Below are 27168 nucleotides of genomic sequence, written 5' to 3'. Positions count from 1 at the left end.
GTCTAAATCACCCTGTGTCTTTTAGGGACACAGGGTGACCAAAAAGCCCAGTCTGGCCTGCCCAAACCAGACTTCCACAGACTGATTGGCTACGAGAGCTCCAAGCGCCTTGCCAGGATAAATTTACAAGCTATTTGGAGCTTTGTCAAGGAAGCTGCCATGATGGATTGACTCTTTGGGACTTGTTACCCGACGAACTCAGGCACAGACCAGTTGGGGGTCTGGTACCTGGTTCGTCAACCTTTGGGGGAAAGATATGTGACGGTACTCGCCGTCACTGAGACTGAAAAAACTATGTGACAGATAAATTGATGGTTTGGACTGCTTCAGTTGATCAGACTTGTAACAGATGCATGCCATCAGCTCAAACACCTGTCTTCCATGGATTGTAAATCATGTTGATTTGCTCATATATTGTTTACTGTGGGTTCTCAGTATTTACACTATAATATGTGTATTTGTATCTTGTTTTACTTTTGGTGCCGGCAGTCTGGGCTTCCAGGCTGACTTAAATACGCTGAGCTAATTAGCATGTGAATGATAACCTTGTCTAGATGGGATTAGCCATGAGTCAGCTGTACCTCGTTATCTATTCATTGTGTGATGCTTATGTAAATATTCAGGTCATTGTTCATGTAGTGACTGTCATGCTTCTCAAGTGTATAAAAGTCTGCTACTTGTTTTAATAAAGGAGTTAGTTGCTTGCAGAGACATACAAGCTAAGTTCAGGCTAGTTTTTGTATGGGGGGCGGCTGGAATATCTCTATATGTCCAGACTGGAGGAAGCCGTATACTGACGGAAGACCACAAGCACGGTGTGGGTCGACGGTTCCGTTACACTGTGGTTTTGTTGCAAGCGGTCTATTGCTGTTCGGGGGGATCTGTTATTGTTAGGGGTGTATTTTATTGTGGAGGGGATATATTTTTGCTTAGGGTCGACTATTGTTGCTGGCTGCATGGGATCTATTTTACTGCTTTTATTATTATAATTACCAAATTCCCTACAGATTACTTAGCACCACAAAACGATACTTGATTATGTTTTCTCTAAAAGATGCTACTAGGAGGTGGGTATGGGGTGGAAACAAGGGACAGTGCTTGGAGGCTGGTAGGGGACAGAGACAAGGGGGGACTTGGGACATGTGAGTTCCTATTCTTTGAGAAAAAAAGCCCTGATCCAATCTATTGGTTGAACTGGATGGATTTGTTTAGTTTTTTCAGCCAGACTAACTATATAACTATGTACAAGCAAAGAATCCTGTTTTTAGCTTTCCTTGCACATGACTGGGTTTTTTTAAGCAAAGTGAATTGAAAATTCCCTTGAAAAGTGAAAATTGCCTTTGCAAAGTGAACAGGATTATCTTGTTTAGCAAATCAGTCACATTGTGTTTGTTTGAAATTATAGGCTAAATTATTTCACACCCACACATGGGTGTTTTCTCAGCAAGTAAACCCCTGAAGAGTATAACTGCTCCTTCCATTTTTGCTCTCATTACCTTCTAACAAAGGAGGTTCATCTTCAAAGTTGTTGGGTTGATAAATATATGATGGACCATATGGTGGTTCTGATGCATCATATGGTGGTTCTTCATAAATATAACCTGGCTGATCCAAAGAAGAAGACATCATTCCTGAGTGAAGATATTCTTGCTTTCTTGTTCTGTAACTACAATAAAATTATTAGGGTATATGAACTGGTAGCAGTTCTCACATTAAAAAGAACTCCAGGCACAAAAAACTCTCTTTTAAATATATTGCTCAATACCCACAAAGAATATTGTTTATCCCAAAGTTCAGCTTAAGGCCTCATGCACACTGGACGTTTTTGGAGCTGCTGTTAGCAGCGTCAGACGTTTTTTTTTGCAGCTGCAGAACGCCCATCCATGTTATTCTATGGCCTCATGCACACATAGAGCTTTTTGGAGCTCCAAGTGGCATAGGCGTTTTACAGCTCCAAAAAAAAAACACAGGAACTGTGCGTTCTGGAGCTGCAGCGTCAAGCTGTAAAAACGTCTGACGCTGCTAAAGGCTGAATAACGTTGCTTAACGTGCGTTAAGCCGCGTTATACGTTTTTTTTTCTTCCATTTAAAATCAATGGTTCCCTATGGGAGCCTATTGATTTGAATGGAAGTCGCACCGCAAGTCGGATCAGGATGATCCGACTTGCGGCGCGACATGCGCTGTGAAAATCTTGAGGGGGAACTCCACGCCAAAATGGGGAAAAAATGGCGTGGGGTTCCCCCCCAGGTTCCAAACCAGGCCCTTCAGGGGCCTGTGTGTGGCTGTGTGTGTAACAGCAGAGATCAACGGTCCTACATAGGACCGTATGATCTGTTCTTTTACACAGGGGAGAATGACAGGCGGCTGTGTTTACATTAGCTGCCTGCCTTTTTCCCTCTCCACCCGACGATCGCGAGTGACCGGCGAACATCGGGTACGCCGGTCACACGTGCGAGCTGCTTAGGGAACAAGCGGGGGCGGGAGCGCGCCTCCGGCGGCGCGCGATCGCCCCCTATTGGCTCACAGGCTAGTGACGTACCGGTACGTCACTTTGCCTGTGAGGGGCTGACCGCACGTATATAGTCGGGCGGCGGTCGGCAAGTGGTTAACAAACACCTGTTGTGTTAATGCAGATTATTCATTTTGACACGTCTTGTGTTGTGGTGCACTACAGTGCATTTAAAATAGGGCATTGTGCTGCTATTTTCTTACAAGTTATATATTAGTTTAGATGAAAGTTAGTGTTCAATACACATAATGGCAGAGTAGTGTTATTAAACCATCTTTCATTAATTTTGTAAAAAAAAAAATTTCATCAACATTAAGAAAATAATTTGTTGGTTAATAACTTTAAAATATAAAGTCTAGCTTTGTACCAGATGCATTGCTCCTCTATTAAAGGTAATTACAGTTATTGCCAAATCAAGGTCTGCAGCCTGTGAAAATTGTTGTGGTCCATATGGGTCAACAGATGTGAGAACTGAAGTGGTTAAAATGACTAAAAGTAATAAGCTAAAGATAATTTTTTGATGTGACTTGCACATTCATACGTGCTTGGTATTGCATGTTTTGGTAATAGAATTTCATTTACAGATTGCAAAAGTACCCTCTAGTGGTCATTAGTGTTGAGCGAACACGGACTGTATTATTCGTGTTCGTACCGAATAATTGGATTTTTTGTACCCGAACACGGACACGGACACTTTACTGTATGTTCGGGTAAAAATCCGTGTTCGGTCGTTTTATTTCCGGGTTTTGCATGCTTTGGCGCTCTTTTCATGGCGGGCTTTCAACAGCCAATCAACAATCGTTTAACTGGTGTGCCTTAAGCCATCCCAGCCATGCCTGCAAATGTCTCAGTAGCTGTGATTGGCCGTCTGAAGCATGTGACCAAGTCTTTATAAGTTCGAGGCAGCCGCAGCGGCGTCATTATGCTGCTTAGATTCAGGGACAGAGAGCACACATCAACGTGCTGGCTGCTGATTAGGGAAAGATAGGCAGGAAAAAACCATTTGTGTCCGGATAGAATTGAGGGACAGGTCGGAGTGTTTAGGCAGGGCGAGTTGTAGGCATTTTAGGGATAGAGTCTGCTGAATTATATAGGGTCAGTGTCTTCTACAAACTACAATCGATATTGCTGTGTGGGGGGTGGGGTGAATCTGCACTCAATCCTGATCTACGATCTCTTCTCAATCCTGTTAGGGACAGAGTCTGCTGAATTTTAGGGAAACTGTGTTCTACAAACTACAATCGATATTGCTGTGTGGGGGGTGGGGTGAATCTGCACTCAATCCTGATCTACGATCTCTTCTCAATCCTGTTAGGGACAGAGTCTGCTGAATTTTAGGGAAACTGTGTTCTACAAACTACAATCGATATTGCTGTGTGGGGGGTGGGGTGAATCTGCACTCAATCCTGATCTACGATCTCTTCTCAATCCTGTTAGGGACAGAGTCTGCTGAATTTTAGGGAAACTGTGTTCTACAAACTACAATCGATATTGCTGTGTGGTGTGGGATTGGAGATAGGCAGGTGTCAGTGATCCACATCCATTTTTCTGTGTGTGAGCTGCAGTGAACACAATCTTTTTGGGCTGCAGTGAACACAATCTTTTTGGGCTGCAGTGAACACAATCTTTTTGGGCTGCAGTGAACACAATCTTTTTGGGCTGCAGTGAACACAATCTTTTTGGGCTGCAGTGAACACAATCTTTTTGGGGTGCAGTGAACAAAATCTTTTTGGGGTGCAGTGAACACAATCCTTTTTGGTGTGCAGTGAACACAATCTTTGTGGGGTGCAGTGAACAAAATCCTTTGTGGGGTGCAGTGAACACAATCTTTTTGGGGTGCAGTGAACAAAATCCTTTTTGGGGTGCAGTGAACAACATCCTTTTTGGGGTGCAGTGAACACAATCTTTTTGGGGTGCAGTGAACAAAATCCTTTGTGGGGTGCAGTGAACACAATCTTTTTGGGGTGCAGTGAACACAATCTTTTTGGGGTGGAGTGAACAACATCCTTTTTGGGGTGCAGTGAACAAAATCCTTTTTGGGGTGCAGTGAACAAAATCATTTTTGGGGTGCAGTGAACACAATCTTTTTGGGGTGCAGTGAACACAATCTTTGTGGGGTGCAGTGAACACAATCTTTTTGGGGTGGAGTGAACAACATCCTTTTTGGGGTGCAGTGAACAACATCCTTTTTGGGGTGCAGTGAACACAATCTTTTTGGGGTGCAGTGAACACAATCTTTGTGGGGTACAGTGAACAGAATCTTTGTGGGGTGCAGTGAACAAAATCTTTGGGGGGTACAGTGAACACAATCTTTGTGAGGTGCAGTGAACACAATCTTTGTGGGGTGCAGTGAACACAATCATTGTGGGGTGCAGTGAACTCAATCTTTGTGGGGTACAGTGAACACAATCTCATACTGAAGGTTTGAGGGTGCTGCCTGTTCCATACTCCCCCTACTCCTCATCTAGCCTTTTAGGGGTACAAACAATAGTAATTGGGGCCTAGTGTGGTTGTGTACGTGTGATATACATACACTTTTTTGGGATCATATTTTCTATTCCGCTATTTAATCAAAAACCTTTGGGGATCAGTTAAATTGGGGGATAGTCTGTGTTGGTACGTGTGAGAGAGATCCACCTTTCCAAATTGTTGGGGTTCATCTCATACTTCTGAAGGTTTGAGGGTGCTGCCTGTTCCATACTCCCCCCTACTCCTAGCCTTTTAGGGGTACAAACAATAGTAATTGGGGCCTAGTGTGGTTGTGTACGTGTGATATACATACACTTTTTTGGGATCATATTTTCTATTCCGCTATTTAATCAAAAACCTCTGGGGATCAGTTAAATTGGGGGATAGTCTGTGTTGGTACGTGTGAGAGAGATCCACCTTTCCAAGTTGTTGGGGTTCATCTCATACTTCTGAAGGTTTGAGGGTGCTGCCTGTTCCATACTCCCCCTACTCCTAGCCTTTTAGGGGTACAAACAATAGTAATTGGGGCCTAGTGTGGTTGTGTACGTGTGATATACATACACTTTTTTGGGATCATATTTTCTATTCCGCTATTTAATCAAAAACCTTTGGGGATCAGTTAAATTGGGGGATAGTCTGTGTTGGTACGTGTGAGAGAGATCCACCTTTCCAAGTTGTTGGGGTTCATCTCATACTTCTGAAGGTTTGAGGGTGCTGCCTGTTCCATACTCCCCCTACTCCTAGCCTTTTAGGGGTACAAACAATAGTAATTGGGGCCTAGTGTGGTTGTGTACGTGTGATATACATACACTTTTTTGGGATCATATTTTCTATTCCGCTATTTAATCAAAAACCTCTGGGGATCAGTTAAATTGGGGGATAGTCTGTGTTGGTACGTGTGAGAGAGATCCACCTTTCCAAGTTGTTGGGGTTCATCTCATACTTCTGAAGGTTTGAGGGTGCTGCCTGTTCCATACTCCCCCCTACTCCTAGCCTTTTAGGGGTACAAACAATAGTAATTGGGGCCTAGTGTGGTTGTGTACGTGTGATATACATACACTTTTTTGGGATCATATTTTCTATTCCGCTATTTAATCAAAAACCTTTGGGGATCAGTTAAATTGGGGGATAGTCTGTGTTGGTACGTGTGAGAGAGATCCACCTTTCCAAGTTGTTGGGGTTCATCTCATACTTCTGAAGGTTTGAGGGTGCTGCCTGTTCCATACTCCCCCTACTCCTAGCCTTTTAGGGGTACAAACAATAGTAATTGGGGCCTAGTGTGGTTGTGTACGTGTGATATACATACACTTTTTTGGGATCATATTTTCTATTCCGCTATTTAATCAAAAACCTTTGGGGATCAGTTAAATTGGGGGATAGTCTGTGTTGGTACGTGTGAGAGAGATCCACCTTTCCAAGTTGTTGGGGTTCATCTCATACTTCTGAAGGTTTGAGGGTGCTGCCTGTTCCATACCCCCCCTACTCCTCATCTAGCCTTTTAGGGGTACAAACAATAGTAATTGGGGCCTAGTGTGGTTGTGTACGTGCGAGATACATACACTTTTTTTGATCATATTTCCTATTCCGCTATTCAATAAAAACCTTTGAGGATCAATTGAATTGCGGGATAGTCTGTGTCGGTACGTGTGAGAGAGATCCACCTTTCCAAGTTGTTGGGGTTCATCTCATACTTCTGAAGGTTTGAGGGTGCTGCCTGTTCCATACCCCCCCTACTCCTCATCTAGCCTTTTAGGGGTACAAACAATAGTAATTGGGGCCTAGTGTGGTTGTGTACGTGCGAGATACATACACTTTTTTTGATCATATTTCCTATTCCGCTATTCAATAAAAACCTTTGGGGATCAATTAAATTGCGGGATAGTCTGTGTCGGTACGTGTGAGATCCACCTTTCCAAGTTTTTGGGGTTCATCTCATACTTCTGAAGCTTTGAGGGTGCTGCCTGTTCCATACTCCTCCTCTTCCTCATCCATCCTTTTAGGTGTACAAACAATAGTAATTGGGGCCTAGTGTGCTTCTGTACGTGTGAGATACATACACATTTTTTGATCATATTTCCTATTCCGCTATTCAATAAAAACCTTTGGGGATCAATTAAATTGCGGAATAGTCTGTGTCGGTACGTGTGAGATCCACCTTTCCAAGTTTTTGGGGTTCATCTCATACTTCTGAAGCTTTGAGGGTGCTGCCTGTTCCATACTCCTCCTCCTCCTCATCCATCCTTTTAGGTGTACAAACAATAGTAATTGGGGCCTAGTGTGCTTCTGTACGTGTGAGATACATACACATTTTTTGATCATATTTCCTATTCCGCTATTCAATAAAAACCTTTGGGGATCAATTAAATTGCGGAATAGTCTGTGTCGGTACGTGTGAGATCCACCTTTCCAAGTTTTTGGGGTTCATCTCATACTTCTGAAGCTTTGAGGGTGCTGCCTGTTCCATACTCCTCCTCCTCCTCATCCATCCTTTTAGGTGTACAAACAATAGTAATTGGGGCCTAGTGTGTTTCTGTACGTGCGAGATACATACACTTTTTTTGATCATATTTCCTATTCCGCTATTCAATAAAAACCTTTGGGGATCAATTAAATTGCGGGATAGTCTGTGTCGGTACGTGTGAGATCCACCTTTCCAAGTTTTTGGGGTTCATCTCATACTTCTGAAGCTTTGAGGGTGCTGCCTGTTCCATACTCCTCCTCCTCCTCATCCATCCTTTTAGGTGTACAAACAATAGTAATTGGGGCCTAGTGTGTTTCTGTACGTGTGAGATACATACACTTTTTTTGATCATATTTCCTATTCCGCTATTCAATAAAAACCTTTGGGGATCAATTGAATTGCGGGATAGTCTGTGTCGGTACGTGTGAGAGAGATCCACCTTTCCAAGTTGTTGGGGTTCATCTCATACTTCTGAAGGTTTGAGGGTGCTGCCTGTTCCATACCCCCCCTACTCCTCATCTAGCCTTTTAGGGGTACAAACAATAGTAATTGGGGCCTAGTGTGGTTGTGTACGTGCGAGATACATACACTTTTTTTGATCATATTTCCTATTCCGCTATTCAATAAAAACCTTTGAGGATCAATTGAATTGCGGGATAGTCTGTGTCGGTACGTGTGAGAGAGATCCACCTTTCCAAGTTGTTGGGGTTCATCTCATACTTCTGAAGGTTTGAGGGTGCTGCCTGTTCCATACTCCCCCTACTCCTCATCTAGCCTTTTAGGGGTACAAACAATAGTAATTGGGGCCCAGTGTGGTTGTGTACGTGTGATATACATACACTTTTTTTGGATCATATTTTCTATTCCGCTATTTAATTTAACTGGGCCTCCATGCGAGACCTGTGTGCCTTGTTGCGCTGTTTTGAGTACTCCACCAACATGGCCAGTGGCAATGACGCCGTTCTCAGCTTAACTATCCCACTTCTATGCCTCCTTGAAAAAACAATTCGGGCGATGATGGAAGAGGATGTGGCACAGGATGAGGAGGAGGAGGAGGATGAAGAGGTAACATTTCCAAGGCTTTCAGGGCAGTCATTCGCAAGGGGCTCCGAGGGTGGGTTCCTGCACACGCAAACGCCAGGGACGCAATTGTCCAGCAGGGGCACAGTTCTGGAGGATGAGGAGGATGAGGAGGAGGAGGAGCTGGAGGAGGAGATGGAACCATGTTCACAGCAGGGTGGCACCCAGGCCAGCTCATGGCCATCACTGGTGCGTGGCTGGGGGGATACAGAGGACACGGACGATACACCTCCCACAGAGGACAGCCTTTCGTTGCCTCTGGGCAGCCTGGCACACATGAGCGATTACATGCTGCAGTGTCTCCACAACGACCGCCGAGTTGCCCACATTCTAACTTGTGCTGATTACTGGGTGGCCACGCTGCTGGATCCCCGTTACAAGGACAACGTACCGTCCTTAATTCACTCACTGGAGCGCGATCGCAAGATGCGCGAGTACAAGCGCACGCTGGTAGACGCCATGCTGCTGGCATTCCCATCTGACAGCGGGGCCACAGTGGAAGCACAAGGCAGAGGAGGAGGAGGTCGCCAACGCAACCAGGGCACCGCCAGCACCTCAGAAGGCAGGGTTAGCATGGCCGAAATGTGGAAAAGCTTTGTCAGCACGCCACAACAAACAGCAGCACCAGCAGCTCAGATGGAACGTCTTAGCAGGAGGCAGCATTTTACCAACATGGTGGAGCAGTATGTGTGCACACGCCTACATGTAGTGAATGACGGGTCTGCCCCCTTCAACTTCTGGGTCTCCAAATTGGGCACATGGCCTGAGCTTGCCCTTTACGCCTTGGAGGTGCTGGCGTGCCCTGCAGCCAGTGTATTATCTGAACGGGTATTTAGCACGGCTGGGGGCGTTATAACAGACAAGCGCAGCCGCCTGTCCAGAGACAATGTGGACAAGCTCACGTTCATTAAAATGAACCAGGCATGGATCCCACGGGACTTTTCCGTACCTTATGCAGAATAGCAATGGATACCGACCTTACCCACCCATTGTTCCATTTTTGCTCTTTCTCACTCTTTTGGGGTGTACCCTCATTTAAAATTTTTGAAAAGAAGCAGTGTTGGCTACCTCGTCCTCCTCCTCAGGGCCAGATTAATGTAGGGGCTATTGGAGCTGCAGCTCCAGGCCCCTACCTTTTATATAGGCCCCGGGTTGGCCATATTCACTGTTACCGCTCTTCTGTCACTTGTAAACACAGAAGTCTGGCTTCTATGCTCGCTTCCCCAGGCAGCACCCTCAGAACCTCCCCACACAGCGTGAAGGCCGGACAAGGAGGGACAGTTGGCGATGCATGGATGTGTTTATGGGCTTCAGAGACAGCATCCCATGTTGAATTAGGCATGCATGGCTGCACCCTTCCTCCTCTGGGTGCATGGCAAGGCACGGCCCTTAAGGCCCTTCAAAATCCTCAGCACCAAGCCCATGATGCTGTTAATCCGGCCCTGGTCCTCCTCCACCGCCGCTTCCACCTACACCGCCCATAGGTGTGCGCAGCCTATTGCATTAAGGTGTGCACCCCAAAGTTGAAATACACATGCATGTGTTTGCCAGCAGGGAGAGTAATGTATCGGGGCCATGTACCTGTAGGCAAGGAGAAATAGAGCAGAGCAGGTCCCAGGGAGATCTTTCCCATCTCCTCACTGGCAATGCTATGTGCCCTAGGTGATTAGGGTGTGCCCAGGCACACCCAGCACACCCTGTGCGCACGCCTATGTCACCGCCACATCCACCACCACCTCAACCTCCCTCCTACTCCATATGGGCCTCGTCCTTCAGAGATGAAGAAGAACATTGTTTTATTTTTCTGTTTTTTTTTTGTTGTTTTAAGTTATTTCCCTATCCACATTTGTTTGCAGAGCACTTGCCATGCTCTTAATTACGTTTTGCTGCCATTTGCAGCACTCTAGCCCTTTCCTTTGGTGTTTTAGAGCCATTTTAGTGCCTTAAAGTTCGGGTCCCCATTGACTTCAATGGGGTTCGGTGTCCGGGAAAAGTTCGGTAAAAGTCCGGGACACGGACCCCGACTTTTTTTTAAAGTTCGGCCGAACCCGTCGAACACGGACATCTAGGTGTTCGCTCAACCCTAGTGGTCATCTGTATATTAGTAAACATGATTAGCTACAGTACAAAAATAAACATTGAGTAATGCTTGTAAGGAAAGGAGATCTATAGCTGCATTCTGGGGAACTTTCATAACTACCCCTTACATTGGGTTTCCCCACACTGCAAGGGTTAAATACTTTTTGTCCAGGGTACTATTAAAATGCACTAAAAGACAACAATAAGAGAAGGGCGCAACGACCTAGTGCATTACCACTAAAAAGGTTTATTAAAATGTTTTAAAAATGTATATTATACTCACAAAATAATTGTAGATAGCACACATGTAAACATGATCAACACAAGATCTCCAAGGTAGCCAAGGCACTGCATAGAATGCATTAGGATAAAAAAAAACAAAAAACCTCCTGCCTTCTGAACCACTTAAGCCCCGGAAGATTTTACCCCCTTCCTGACCAGGGGGTATTTTGCGATTCGGCACTGCGTGACTTTAATGGACAATTGTGCGGTCGTGCGATGCTGTACCCAAACGAATTTGGCGTCCTTTTTTTCCCACAAACAGAGCTTTCTTTTGGTGGTATTTGATCACCTGTGCAATTTTTTGATCATGCGCTATAAACAAAAAAAGAGCAACAATTTTGCAAAAATAACAATATTTTTCAAATTTTTTTATATGAAATTCCCCCCCAAAAAAATGTAAAAATCTAATTTTTTTTAAATTTTTGACCAATTTGTTTTCTGCTACCTATGTTTCTTAAAAAAAATCACAATAAGCGTATTTTGATTGGTTTGCGCAAAAGTTATTGTGTTTACTAACTAAGGGAAAGATTTTTGTTGTTTTTTTTTAACGCGTAATGGCGGCGATCTGCGATTTTTTTGCGGTACTGCGACATTGCGGCGGACAGATCGGACCCTTGACTGACATTTTTTACACTTTTGGGGGTACCAGTGACATTACTACAGTAATCAGTGCTATACATATGCACTGTTACTGTAAAAATGACACTGGGAGGGAAGGGGTTAACTTTATTGGAGAGGGAGGGGTTAAGTGTGTCCCTAGCACAGATCAACAGTCCTACATAGCAGGACCGAGTGATCTGTGTTTTTACACAGGGGAGAATGACAGGCGGCTTTGTTTACACTAGCCGCCTGCCTTTCTCCCTCTCTGCCCGACGATCGCGAGTGACCGGCGGACATCGAGTCCGCCGGTCACACGCCCTGGCTTCGTCGGGTACAAGTGGGGGCGGGAGCGCGCCTACGGCGGCGTGCACTCGCCCCCTATTCGCTCCCAGGCTAGTGACGTACCGGTACGTCACTTTGCCTGGGAGGGGCTGACCGCCACCGTATATAGTCTGGCGGCGGTCGGCAAGTGGTTAAGTAATTAGGTGTTCAACTCACAGTGAGTTTGCTCACATTTAAAATTGTGAACAATTGTGATATGAAGTGGAGAGTTCAAAAAACAGAAGCTGAAAGTAACAGATGTTAAGAAAAATAGGATTCTTCTAACCTGTAACATTTTAAACTTCCTGTAAGTAATATTAATATTGTAACTGGGAAAATGAGTGCTAGCAAGTTGAAGGCTTTGCTCGCTGCATAGTGTGTCCCATGTATACAACAATGGAGCAGCAGCTCAAAGATGAATGCTACTGTGAAAGATGTAAGCAGGTTGCCCTTATGGAATCTATCAAATTAGAGCTCTGGAGAAGCGAATTTAAGGCTGAGTGGAACGGACAACCTTAAAAGGAGACTTCTGCTAACTGAGCAGGTCCCTAATGGGGTTGGTGTGGAGGGATGAGGGGTAAGCCAGGATGGGCAGGTAGAAAGATGGATTAATGTAGTTTGAACAAGTGGTAGGGATTCACAGCAAAGGATATCCAATCTTGTGTTGGAGCACCCAAGTTGGGTGAAGATGTGGCAAACTCAGAGATGGAAGACCTAGATGTCACTGCTACTCCTAACAACAGGGAGAGCTGCCAGGTTTCTGTCTATTTACAAACTTTACATAAATTTGTGTCTTTTTTCAACCTGATTAACTATGTAAATCTCAGTTCCTTCCTCCTTTACTTTCTTTGGATCTCAGAATCTTGCAGTTTGAAAGCTTTTTAATGTAATTACACACCAGGTGCATTTAAGCTTTTAGATACCAAATTTATTTAGTGATCTTTTTTTTTCACAGTACATACTGTACATCTCAAGTTGTCAGGGGTGGTTTGTTTAAAAGCTCTTTTACTGATTGGTAAAAATGTGTAAACACTTTGATGTTACCTGAAACGATAGAGTCAGATCGCAGCTCCCACTTCGCCGGTCAGATCTTTGAAGTGGTATGTAAGGCTCTTCACATCAACCAGGGATTACATACCCCTTATCCCCAAAGTGGCAGAAAGGTTGAACGGCTAAATGGGATCATTAAGAACAGAACCTCAAAAATTATGGCTGATACTGGAAAACCATGGCATTAATGTCTCTCCATAGCTCTCTACTCCATCAGGAATGCCCCTAGACAACCCCATGGGTCATCACCCTACGAGGTATTGTTTGGAAGTCAACCAAAGACTGGATGGCACATTCCTAGAGGGTAACATCAGTTATAGTTTTAACATTAGCTCTGGCTCCTGCTCTTCGCTTTCTAATCCAGTATAGGTATCGGGACAACTAGGTAATCCATAGATGTGCTTCAACCTTAGTTTTGACAAAGGGTATAGATTTGTAGGATCTACCGCTTGTGAGAAAGGTATAACAGTCATTCTTACCAATGAAACCCTGGTCTCTTTAATGACACCAATATACCAGATTATATTTGCTGGAAGAAACAGCGTGATGTTCAGACTGAAGGAGCAATCCCCCAGTCTATTATGTTACTACTTGGTGCCCGTGATCAGAGAAATTCTTCCTGTACAGTTCTGACAGGTCCCTATTATTTCTCAGGTGGTTCTACCGCTTATAAGGTAATTCCCCCTAATGCCTAAATGTGCTTTAGTGACGCTTGTACTGGCATCCTACATTGCACCTGGTTGTGAGGATCTGCTGGTGCAAAGGAAGGCAAGGACATCAGGGAGAGCTAGCAGGCAACTGTTCTCCAACCACAACCAGGTCTGGGCATGATTCCCAGCTTGGATCGGTTGGGGGATTGAACTTATGAAGCGATTGAACAATTTCTTGTCCATTGTGGATGAGGTGTTCAATGAAACCGTTGAAGCAGAAGGGAGATTACTCAGGAACAATGAAAAATGAACACTTTTGTACTGCAGGAAAATATGGCACTTGATTATCTGTTAGCTTCCAAGGAGGGGTTTTGTGAATTCATAGAAGAAGGCATTTGTACCTGGATGGCAGATACCAGTGACAAGGTTCAGGCCCCTATGGATAAGGTTACTTCCCTGCAAGGCATAGCCAGAGCTATAGCTAGTGAAGTTTGGAGTCCTTTTAAGGCTTCGGGAAGTTTTGGGGATTTATTGTTCTCCATTGGATCTTGGTTGAAGGAAATAGAAGTATACAGTGCCTTGCGAAAGTATTCGGCCCCCTTGAACTTTGTGACCTTTTGCCACATTTCAGGCTTCAATCATAAACTGTAATTTTTTGTGAAGAATCAACAACAAGTGGGACACAATCATGAAGTGGAACGAAATTTATTGGATATTTCAAACTTTTTTAACAAATAAAAAACTGAAAAATTGGGCGTGCAAAATTATTCAGCCCCCTTAAGTTAATACTTTGTAGCACCACCTTTTGCTGTGATTACAGCTGTAAGTCGCTTGGGGTATGTCTCTATCAGTTTTGAACATCGAGAGACTGACATTTTTGCCCATTCCTCCTTGCAAAACAGCTCGAGCTCAGTGAGGTTGGATGGAGAGCGTTTGTGAACAGCAGTTTTCAGTTCTTTCCACAGATTTTCGATTGGATTCAGGTCTGGACTTTGACTTGGCCATTCTAACACCTGGATATGTTTATTTGTGAACCATTCCATTGTAGATTTTGCTTTATGTTTTGGATCATTGTCTTGTTGGAAGACAAATCTCCCTCCCAGTCTCAGGTCTTTTGCAGACTCCATCAGGTTTTCTTCCAGAATGGTCCTGTATTTGTCTCCATCCATCTTCCCATCAATTTTAACCATCTTTCCTGTCCCTGCTGAAGAAAAGCAGGCCCAAACCATGATGCTACCACCACCATGTTTGACTGTGGGGATGGTGTGTTCAGGGTGATTAGCTGTGTTGCTTTTACGCCAAACATAACGTTTTGCATTGTTGCCAAAAAGTTAGATTTTGGTTTCATCTGACTAGAGCACCTTCTTCCACATGTTTGGTGTGTCTCCCAGGTGGCTTGTGGCAAACTTTAAACAACACTTTTTATGGATATCTTTAAGAAATGGCTTTCTTCTTGCCACTCTTCATAAAGACCAGATTTGTGCAGTATACGACTGATTGTTGTCCTATGGACAGAGTCTCCCACCTCAGCTGTAGATCTCTGCAGTTCATCCAGAGTGATCATGGGTAGGGTTGAGCGAACACGGACTGTATTATTCGTGTTCGTACCGAATAATTGGATTTTTTTTACCCGAACACGGACACGAACACTTTACTGTATATTCGGGTAAAAATCCGTGTTCGGTCGTTTTATTTCCGGGTTTTGCATGCTTTGGCGCGCTTTTCATGGCGGGCTTTCAACAGCCAATCAACAAGCGTTTAACTGGTGTGCCTAAGCCATCCCAGCCATGCCTGCAAATGTATCAGTAGCTGTGATTGGCCGTCTGAAGCATGTGACCAAGTCTTTATAAGTTTGAGGCAGCGCCGCTGCGGCGTCATTCTGCTGTTTAGATCAGGGAGAGAGCACACATCAACGTGCTGGCTGCTGATTAGGGACAGACAGGAAAAAAAAACATTTGTGTCCGGATAGAATTGAGGGACAGGTCGGAGTGTGTTAGGCAGGGCGAGTTGTAGGCATTTTAGGGAGAGAGTCTGCTGATTTTAGGGACAGTGCGTTCTAGAAACTACAATCGACATTGCTGTGTGGGGTGGGGTTTGCAGTCACCCGATCTACGATCTTATAAATCCTGTTAGGGAGAGAGTCTGCAGATTTTTAGGGAAAGTGTGTTCTACAAACTACAATTGATATTGCTGTGTGGGGTGGGGTTTGCAGTCACCCGATCTACGATCTTATCAATCCTGTTAGGGAGAGAGTCTGCTGATTTTTAGGGAAAGTGTGTTCTACAAACTACAATCGATATTGCTGTGTGGGGTGGGGTTTGCAGTCACCCGATCTACGATCTTATCAATCCTGTTAGGGATAGAGTCTGCTGATTTTTAGGGAAAGTGTGTTCTACAAACTACAATCGATATTGCTGTGTGGGGTGGGGTTTGCAGTCACCCGATCTACGATCTTATCAATCCTGTTAGGGATAGAGTCTGCTGATTTTTAGGGAAAGTGTGTTCTACAAACTACAATCGATATTGCTGTGTGGTGTGGGATAGGAGATAGGCAGGTGTCAGTGGTCCACATCCATTTTGCTGTGTGTGGGCTGCAGTGAACACAATCTTTTTGGGGTGCAGTGAACACAATCTTTTTGGGGTGCAGTGAACACAATCTTTTTGGGGTACAGTGAACACAATCTTTTTAGGGTGCAGTGAACACAATCTTTTTAGGGTGCAGTGAACACAATCTTTTTTGCCCACTGAGGAGGAGGGAGAAAAGTATTTTTCTATCAGGCACTGTGTGCAGCCTTTTTCCTTCAGCTGTGCTGTGCTGAGTGACTGAACATACACTGCTGTGTTCAGTTCACATGTGCTAATATTGAGTGGTTTCAAAAATCATACACTTTTTTTCTATTCCACTATTCAATATACAGCCTTGGGTTAAAAAAAATTAAGTTGTGGCCTGCAGCAGAGCTGAATGATATTTGGGGTTTTTGGGGTTCATCTCATACTTCTGAAGATTTGAGGGTGCTGCCTGTTCCATACTCCCCCTACTCCTCTTCCAGCCTTTTAGGGGTACAAACAATAGTAATTGGGGCCTAGTGTGGTTGTGTACGTGTGATATACATACACTTTTTTTGATCATATTTTCTATTCCGCTATTTAATCAAAAACCTTTGGGGATCAGTTAAATTGGGGGATAGTCTGTGTTGGTACGTGTGAGATCCACCTTTCCAAGTTTTTGGGGTTCATCTCATACGTCTGAAGATTTGAGGGCGCTGCCTGTTCCATACTCCCCCTACTCCTCAACCAGCCTTTTAGGGGTACAAACAATAGTAATTGGGGCCTAGTGTGGTTGTGTACATGTGATATACATACACTTTTTTTGATCATATTTTCTATTCCGCTATTTAATCAAAAACCTTTGGGGATCAGTTAAATTGGGGGATAGTCTGTGTTGGTACGTGTGAGATCCCCCTTTTCAAGTTTTTGGGGTTCATCTCATACTTCTGAAGATTTGAGGGTGCTGCCTGTTCCATACCCCCCTACTCCTCATCCAGCCTTTTAGGGGTACAAACAATAGTAATTGGGGCCTAGTGTGGTTGTGTACGTGTGATATACGTACACTTTTTTTGATCATATTTTCTATTCCGCTATTTAATCAAAAACCTTTGGGGGATCAGTTAAATTGGGGGATAGTCTGTGTTGGTACGTGTGAGATCAACCTTTCCAAGTTTTTGGGGTTCATCTCATACTTCTGAAGATTTGAGGGTGCTGCTTGTTCCATACTCCCCCTACTCCTCATCCAGCCTTTTAGGGGTACAAACAATAGTAATTGGGGCCTAGTGTGGTTGTGTACGTGTGATATACGTACACTTTTTTTGATCATATTTTCTATTCCGCTATTTAATCAAAAACCTTTGGGGATCAGTTAAATTGGGGGATAGTCTGTGTTGATACGTGTGAGATCCACCTTTCCAAGTTTTTGGGGTTCATCTCATACTTCTGAAGATTTGAGGGTGCTGCCTGTTCCATACTCCCCCTACTCCTCATCCAGCTTTTTAGGGGTACAAACAATAGTAATTGGGGCCTAGCGTGGTTGTGTACGTGTGATATACATACACTTTTTTGATCATATTTTCTATTCCGCCATTTAATCAAAACCTTTGGGGATCAGTTAAATTGCGGGATAGTCTGTGTTGGTACGTGTGAGATCCACCTTTGCAAGTTTTTGGGGTTCATCTCATACTTCTGAAGATTTGAGGGTGCTGCCTGTTCCATACTCCCCCTACTCCTCATCCAGCCTTTTAGGGGTACAAACAATAGTAATTGGGGCCTAGCGTGGTTGTGTACGTGTGATATACATACACTTTTTTGATCATATTTCCTATTCCGCTATTTAACCACTTAAGCCCCGGAGGATTTGGCTGCTAAAGGACCAGACCCCTTTTTTCAACTTGGCACTTCGTGACTTTAACTGATAATTGCTCGGTCATGCAATGCTGTACCTAAACGAAATTTACGTCCTTTTTTTCCCATAAACAGAGCTTTCTTTTGGTGGCATTTGATCACCTCTGCGCTTTTTATTTTTTGCGATATTAATAAAAAAAGAGCAAAAATTTTGCAAAAAAATGACATTTTCAACTTTGTCTTTTAAAAAATATCCAATATACTCAATTTATGTCATTTTTTTTGGCCAAAATATATTTAGCTATATGTCTTTGACAAAAAAAAAATCAATGAGCGTATTTTTATTGGTTTGCGCAAAAGTTATAGCGTCTACAAACTATGGTGTAAATACTGAAATTTACGAAGCTTTAATTTCTGACTGCCTATCTCATTTCATGAAGTGCTAAAATGGCGGGGCAGTACAAAACCCCCCCAAACTACCACTTTTTGGAAAGTAGACATCCTAAGGAATGTTCTGAGAGGCACGTTGAGCTCATTGAATATTTTATTTTTTTGTCACAGGTGTTTGAAAAATGACTAAAAAAATTTTTTTTTTTTTTTTTTTACACAAAGTTGTCATTGAAATGATATATTGCTCACACATGCCATGGGTATATGTGTAATTACACCCCAAAATATATTCTGCTGCTTCTCCTGAGTACAGGGATACCACATATGTGAGACTTTTTGGGAGCGTAGCTGTGTACGGGAGCCGGAAAACAAATCACCACCATCAGAATTTCAAAGGGCGTACATTTTTCATTGCATTTTCTCACTACCTATAACGGTTTAGGAGGCCCTGAAATGTCAAGATACCATAAAACCCCCCCAAATGACCCCATTTTGGAAAGTAGACACCCCAAGCTGTTTGCTGAGAGGCATGGTGAGTCCATGGAATATTTTATATTTTGCCACAAGTTTCGGGAAAATTACAATTTTTTTTTAATTTTTTTTTTTTACACAACGTTGTCACTAAAAGATACATTTCTCACACATGACATGGGTATATGTGGAATGACACCCCAAAATACATTCTGCCGCTTCTCCTGAGTATGGGGATGCCCCATGTGTGAGACTTTTTGGGAGCCTAGCTGTGTACAGGACCGCGAAAACCAATCAACACTCTCAGGTTTTCTAATGGCGTAAATTGTTCATGTCACCTCTGCACTACCTGTCGCAGTTTCGGAGGCCCTAAAATTCCAAGATAGCACAAAACCCCCCCAAATGACCCCATTTTGGAAAGTAGACACCCCAAGCTATTTGCTGAGAGGCATGGTGAGTCCATGGAATATTTTATATTTTGCCACAAGTTCCGGGAAATATATATATATATATATATATTTTTTTTTTTTTACACAAAACTGTCAGTAAATGATATATTGCTCACACATGCCATGGGTATATGTGAAATGACACCCCAAAATACATTCTGCTGCTTCTCCTGAGTACAGGGATACCCCATGTGTGAGACTTTTTTGCAGTCTAGCCGAGTACAGGACCCCGAAAACCAACCTCCACTTTCAGGCTTTCCAAAGGCGTAAATTGTTGATTTCACTCCTGACTACCTATCACAGTTTCGGAGGCCCTAAAATTCCAAGATAGCACAAAACCCCCCCAAATGACCCCATTTTGGAAAGTAGACACCCCAAGCTGTTTGCTGAGAGGCATGGTGAGTCCATGGAATATTTTATATTTTGCCACAAGTTCCGGGAAATATATATATATATATATATTTATTTTTTTTTTTACACAAAGCTGTCAGTAAATGATATATTGCTCACACATGCCATGGGTATATGTGAAATGACACCCCAAAATACATTCTACTGCTTCTCCTGAGTACAGGGATACCCCATGTGTGAGACTTTTTTGCAGTCTAGCCGAGTACAGGACCCCGAAAACCAACCTCCACTTTCAGGCTTTCCAAGGGCGTAAATTGTTGATTTCACTCCTGACTACCTATCACAGTTTCGGAGGCCCTAAAATTCCAAGATAGCACAAAACCCCCCCAAATGACCCCATTTTGGAAAGTAGACACCCTGAGCTATTTGCAGAGAGGCATGTTGAGTGTTTTGCAGATCTCACTTTTTGTCACAAAGTTTTGGAAATTGAAAAAAGAGGAAAAAAAATGCATTTTCCTGTTTTTTCTTCATTTTCCAAAAAAAATGAGAGCTGCAAAATACTCACCATGCCTCTCAGCAAATAGATTGGAGTGTCTACTTTGCAAAATTGGGTCATTTGGGGGGGTTTTGTGCTATCTTGGAATTTTAGGGCCTCCGAAACTGTGATAGGTAGTCAGGAGTGAAATCAACAATTTACGCCCTTGGAAAGCCTGAAAGTGGAGGTTGGTTTTCGGGGTCCTGTACTCGGCTAGACTGCAAAAAAGTCTCACACATGGGGTATCCCTGTACTCAGGAGAAGCAGCAGAATGTATTTTGGGGTGTCATTTCACATATACCCATGGCATGCGTGAGCATTATATCATTTACTGACAACTTTGTGTTAAAAAAAAAAAAAAATTATTTTCCCGAAACTTGTGGCAAAATATAAACTATTCCATGGACTCACCATGCTTCTCAGCCAATAGCTTGGAGTGTCTACTTTGCAAAATGGGGTCATTTGGGGGGGTTTTGTGCTATCTTGAAATTTCAGGGCCTCTGAAACTGTGACAGGTAGTCAGGGGTAAAATCAGCAATTTACGCCATTAGAAAACCTGAAGATGTGGATTGGTTTTCGGGGGCGCGTACACAGCTACGCTGCCAAAAAGTCTCACACATGGGGTATCCCTGTACTCAGGAGAAGCAGCAGAATGTATTTTGGGGTGTCATTTCACATATACACATGGCATGTGTGAGCAATATATCATTTAGTGACAACTTTCTGTAAAAAAACAACAAAAAAAAAAAGAAATAATAATTTTCCCGACACTTGTAGCAAAATCTAAAATATTCCATGGACTCACCATGCCTCTCAGCAAATAGCTTTGGGTGTCTACTTTTCAAAAAGGGGTCATTTGGGGGGTGTTTGAACTGTCCCGGCATTTTATGCTCAATCTTATCCACACATCACCCACTCTTCTAACCACTTGAAAACCAAGCCTTTTCTGTGCCTTTTTGTTTACATGAAAAAATATTTATTTTTTACTAGAAAATTACTTTGAACCCCATAACATTATATATTTCTTTAAAGCAGAGGCCCTATAGAATAAAATGGGGGATGTTGCAAATTTTTTTGTCACACGGTATTTGCGCACAGATTTTCCAAACGCAATTTTTGCGAAAAAAATACATTTTTTTAAATTTATTGCACAAATACACTATATAATTCCAATTTTTTTGGTAAAATTTAAAAGATGATCTTATGCCGAGTTCATAGACACCTGACATGACATGCTTTAAAAATTGTGCACGCCTGCGCAGCGGCAACAACGTACGTACATTTTTAAAAACTTTAAAAGTCTCTACAGGTTACCACTTTAGACTTACAGAGGAGGTCTACTGCAAAAATTACTGCACTCGATCTGGCGATCGCGGCGATACCTCACATGCATGCTGAAATTGCGGTTTACATATGACACTAGACCAACGCTTGCGTGTGCCATTGCGTGCAAGCACGGGGGGAAAGGGGGGGGGCTCAATTTTTTTTTTTTTTTTTTTTTTGCTTTTTTATGTTATTTTGACACCTTTCCTTTAATTTTTTTTTTTTTAAATCATTTTTATTGTTATCACAGTGAATTTAGATATCCCCTATGATAGCAATCGGTAGTGACAGGTACTCTTTTTTAAAAAAATTGGGGTCTTTTATACTCTAGATCTCTCCTCTGACCTTAATGTATCTCACCACGCCAAAATTGGTGTGATAAAATACTTTCCCAATTTCCCAATGGCCCTGTTTATTTCTGGCGAAAAAGAAGTCATGAAATGCTCGTAGCCTCCGGCATCTTAGGCCATAGAGATGATTGGAGCCATTCTAATCTTCAATTAGCTCTATGGTTAGATAACTGAACCACCGGCTGCACTCTCGGGTTAACCGGTGGGACAGGAGAGCCCAAGAAAAACCACGGAAGGCTGCGAAAGGCGGCGGTGGGGGGGGGGGGAGACCCCTCCCACTGCATGTAAAAGCAGTCTAGCGGCCAATTACCTGCTAGGATTGCTTTTACATGTTAGCCGACCGCTGGCTGTAAAAAACGATACCAAGATGATGCCTAAATCTGCAGGCATCATCCTGGTACAACCACTCAAAGTCCAGCAACGTACCAGTACATTGCTGGTCCTTGTTTGGCATATAGGTTTTTTTTTTTCATGCAGCCTGTGGGCTGAACGGAAAAAAAGAGAACCTATCAGAAATCAGCACAGGAATAATGCGTAGTATTACTCATCATTAACCGCCCAAACAACCACCCACTGAATTTAATGATGGGTATACACGACACTATCCACGTATACCAAAATAGGATTTTAACTGCAGTGCTGAAATCAGAAAATCACCACAGCTGCTATCAGCAAAGGTATCCATATATGCTGAGCGCAAACACTGTTTGTGTCAGAATATATAAAATCAATGCGTGGTAGCCGACGAGGGACCTGCAAGAGAAACAGGTCACAAAAGAATGAAAAAACAAACAAAGTACATTAAAAAAAAGTACATTAGGAAGAGTAGGACATATAAAATGACTGACACAACAAAAGTTTTTGGATTCTCATCATTAACCGCCCAAACAACCACCCACTGAATTTAATGATGGGTATACACGGCGCTATCCACGTATACCAAAATAAGATTTTAACTGCAGTGCTGAAATCAGAAAATCACCACAGCTGCTATCAGCAAAGGTATCCATATATGCTGAGCGCAAACGCTGTTTGTGTCAGAATATATAAAATCAATGCGTGGTAGCCGACAATTACCTGCAAGAGAAACAGGTCACAAAAGAATGAAAAAACAAACAAAGGACATTGAAAAAAGTATAGTAGGAAGGAGTAGAAGGACATATAAAATTACTGACACCACAACAGTTTTTGGATCCTTTTATTTTACTTTCTAACTGTTCCTTTATTTCTTGATTTGGGAGGGAGTGCGATCTTCTGCGATCTTCTCTTCCAGCTTGGGTCTCTCAAAATGTCGATGGACATCCAACATCCTTCGAGACCCTGTGTTTGTGTGCCCTACACTGTGTCGTGCTGTACCCTACACTAATACTCCACTAGTGTATGGTAGCGCTCAAAACATTCCCCGATGCAGAGACCAGGTTGGTCAGGACATTTGGGACAATAATAACGGGTGTCACGCCTAAATCCGCGCCTGCTACAGACACGACATCGTCTTTGGGGTCGTATTTGGGTAGGGGTACTCGGGAGGGCATAAGGAAAATGCCTCTCATGCAGCCGGCTCACTGCATCTGGAAGGGGAAGTTGGGCAGGCATGCCTCCTGGGTACAGGTAGGCAAGGATGACCGCTTCCTGGAATTCCCGGAAGGGTCCAGTTCGTCCTGACGCCCTGTATAGGACAAAGGCGTTCAGCATAGCCAATTGGAAAAGGTAAACAGACACTTTTTTGTACCAGCGTCTGGCTTTACGGGCAACTAAATACGGCGCCAAAAGCTGGTCGTTAAGGTCCACCCCTCCCATGTTAAGGTTATATTCGTGGACACAGAGGGGTTTCTCCATAACGCCAGTTGCCGTAGGGATTTGGACTGTCGTGTCTGCGTGAAGGGAGGACAGAACATAAACATCCCGTGTATCCTTCCACTTCACCGCAAGCAATTTGTCTGTTTTCAAGCAGGCTCTCGCCCCCCGACTAAGACGGGAATTTACAAGCCGTTGGGGGAAGCCCCGGCGATAAGGTCGCACGGTGCCACATGCGCCAATTTGTAAATCAAGCAGGTGACTAAATAGTGGCACGCTTGTGTAAAAATTGTCCACGTACAAATGGTACCCCTTTCCGGATAAGGGTGACACCAAGTCCCAAACAATCTTACCGCTGCTCCCTATGTAGTCTGGGCAGTTCGGGGGCTCCACAGTGCTATCTTTTCCCTCATAGACACGGAAATTAACTGTATAGCCTGTGGCCCTGTCACAGAGCTTATACAACTTGACCCCGTATCTGGCACGCTTGCTGGGGAGGTACTGTTTGATAGCAAGACGGCCAGTAAATTTAATCAGGGACTCGTCAATGCAGACAACTTGTTCGGGGGTAAACAAGGCTGCAAACCGCTGATTGAAGTGGTCTATGAGGGGCCGAATTTTGTGGAGCCGATCGTATGCAGGGTCTCCCCGAGGACGACAGATTTCATTGTCGCTGAAATGCATAAATCGCAGAATTTGCTCGTATCTCCCCCTGGACATGGAGGCAGAGTACATGCGCATATGGTGAGCTGGGCTAGTGGACCAATATAGCCGCAATTCACTTTGTTTAGTTATGCCCATGTGGAGGGAAAGGCCCAGAAAGATCTTAAATTCGGAAACCGTTATAGGATTCCAGCCGAATCGTCTGGCAAGGTGCGAATTTGGGTTGGCGGCGATAAATTGTTGAGCATATAAATTTGATTGATCCACAATAGATCTTCCGTGAAGAACAGCTCAAAAAAGTTCAGGGGCGTAAAACCAGCTGTCTCCACGTGGATTCCAGGTTGGGCGGTGAATGGGGGAAGTACTGGCGCTGTAGAATCAGTGGGTTGCCAATTGGGATATGCCAGCGCATCAGGGAGGGCACTATGGGCTCTACGGGCCTGTCTTCGAATACGCGGTGGCTGCGGGCCACTAATTGTGCTAGCCACCGCACCAGCTTCAACTGCACTTAGGGGACTCGCCACGTCACCAGGTCTTACTGCAGTGCTGGTTGTACTAGGTCCAGGTTGTACTAGGCCGCTGGCGCTTGCCAGGTCGCCAGAAAAATGAGCGGCACTAGTACCCACACTCTGCTCCATACGAGCACCCTGCGATTCCTGCATTTCAACAACACCAGAATGGGGTCGGGTACGCCTGGGTCTAACAGGGACCCATCTGTCGTCGGAGCTGTCTGTCAGGGAGCCGCTGCTGTCATCTGGTTCGTATACTGACCCTGATTCTGCCGGTGAGGCTTCCCCATCGCTCTCACCTGACATGGTCATTATACTGTAAATAGCTTCATCACTGTACGAACGTTTAGACATTTTGGTAACTAAATTTACCCGTACAGTGATGCGACTCACAGGTAATAAAAGCACCTGGTTGTCGAAGACTATTTCAAGCGCTACCAAAAAAACTGCTAATGCTAGCAGGGATCAGGCCTGACTCTGCTAACACAGCGGTTTTGTGTCTTGTGTTTTTTGTAAGTGACAGTAATCTATTGATTACTACACTTACCTGGGTGAAAGGGTTAAACGCAGGTGCTGGCCGGAATCAGTGCTGATCGTGCAAACACCGCGTTTTGGGAACCCTAAACTATGGGGGCGCTAGTATAGCTCTGATCAGATCAGATATTGATCTGTTCAAACACTATACTAGAAATGGAAGTGTAGGTGCGTGCGTGCGTGTGTGGTAATCAAGGGGTTACTTCTAAACTATGCGCCGGGGATCTGGGGGGGGGTGGCGGGGACCCTAAACCTCCTTTGGGAAAGAAACTAGCTAGCTAGAGCAACCTCAAGTCACAATGACACCAATACAAAAATACAGTAAAAACAGTATATTATGTGTGTATTAGTGCTAATGTGACAGAGGGTGTAGGGGTTAACGGGATGTGATCAGGGGGGGATCAGGGGTTTAAATCTTTATTGGAAGGGACTGGCGGGTATCCTAAGGATAAAAGGAACGGTGGCAAGCGCTAAACCTGGTCACAAGTCACACTTATACGGGTATATAGAAAATGCTATATACTGTATACAGTGTGCGTTGTGGCAGGGGGTGTAGGGGTGATCAGGGGGGGATCAGGGGATTAAATCTTTATTGGGCGGGTGGCGGGGACCCTAAACCTCCTTGGGACACAAACTTAGTCGCCTGCGCTAATTCTGATCACAATCACACTAATACAAAAATACAAAAACACAGTATATTACGTTTGTATTAGTGCTGATGTGACAGAGGGTGTAGGGGATAACTAGCGGTGATCAGGGGGGGGGGTCAGGGGAGATCAGGGGCTCAAATCTTTATTAGGGGGGGGTGGCGGGTAATTCAAGTGGAAAAAAGGGGGTCGCAAGCGCTAGACCTGACCACAAATCACACTTATACGGGTATATAGCAAAATGCTATATACTGTATACGGTGTGTGTTATGGCAGGGGGTGTAGGGGTGATCAGGGGGGGGTCAGGGGCTTAAATCTTTATTGGGCGGGTGGCGGGGACCCTAAACCTTCTTGGGACAGAAACTTAGTCGCCTGCGCTAATTCTGATCACAATGACACTAATACAAAAATACAATAACACCGTATATTGCGTTTGTATTAGTGCTGATGTGACAGAGGGTGTAGGGGTTAACGGCGGTGATCAGGGGGGGGTCAGGGGAGATCAGTGGGTTAAATCTTTATTAGGGGGGGGTGGGGGGTAATTTGAGTGGAAAAGGGGGGGTCGCAAGGGCTACACCTGTTCACAAATCACACTTATACAGGTATATAGGTATATGCTATATGCTGTATATAGTGTGTGTTGTGTCAGGTGCTGTAGGGGTTAATTGGGGGGGGCGATCGGGGGTGAAATGTGCCTATCTAACTGTGTATGTACGTGCTTGGTGCTGTACTTACAATTAGATGTGCTCTCCTCTCACGCTGGATCCAAAAAGACCGTTGGGAGGGGAGGGCACATCTCCTCTAAGCCTGTGTTTACATTTCACAGGCTTAGAGGGAGATCTGATTGGGCAGGACCGATCAACAGGTCCAGACCAAAAATGATTGGCCTGGACCTGATGACTGATCGGTTCTGAACCCAATCGAGTCATCGGCGGGACCGCGGGTGCGCGCGAGCGCGCACCAGAGCGGCGAAGGCTAGTGACGTACCGCTACGTCACTCTGCCTGGCCGGGGCTGACCGCCGCAGTATATAGTCGTGCGGCGGTCGGCAACCGGTTAATCAAAACCTTTGGGTATAAGCAATTAAATTGCGTGATAGTCTGTGTCGGTACATGTGAGATACACCTTTTCAATTTTTGGGGCGCATCTCATACTGCCGAGGATTTGAGGGTGCTTCAGTCTGCCTCCTGCCTGTTCCGAACTCCTCCTACTCCTCATCCTGCCTTTAGGGTAGAAAAAATTGTAATCGGGGCCTA

At 44.2% G+C, this 27168-nt stretch overlaps 1 protein-coding gene across 2 annotated transcripts in view; it reads right to left on the bottom strand.

Moving 5' to 3' along the window:
- YIPF7 (Yip1 domain family member 7) overlaps positions 1 to 27168 on the bottom strand; it is a 204062-nt gene that overhangs the window by 54343 nt on the left and 122551 nt on the right. For both annotated transcript variants that reach the window (XM_082272202.1, XM_082272201.1), the window contains exon 3: positions 1497 to 1666. In XM_082272202.1, the coding sequence (XP_082128328.1) occupies positions 1497 to 1666 (170 nt within the window). The remainder of the gene's footprint in view (positions 1 to 1496; positions 1667 to 27168) is intronic.

Source organism: Pelophylax lessonae (genome assembly GCF_965119305.1).
Source record: "Pelophylax lessonae genome assembly, chromosome: 1".
NCBI classification, from domain to species: Eukaryota; Metazoa; Chordata; class Amphibia; order Anura; family Ranidae; genus Pelophylax; species Pelophylax lessonae.
Note: the sequence above shows the minus strand (reverse complement) of the source record. Positions and strands in the feature narration are given on the sequence as shown.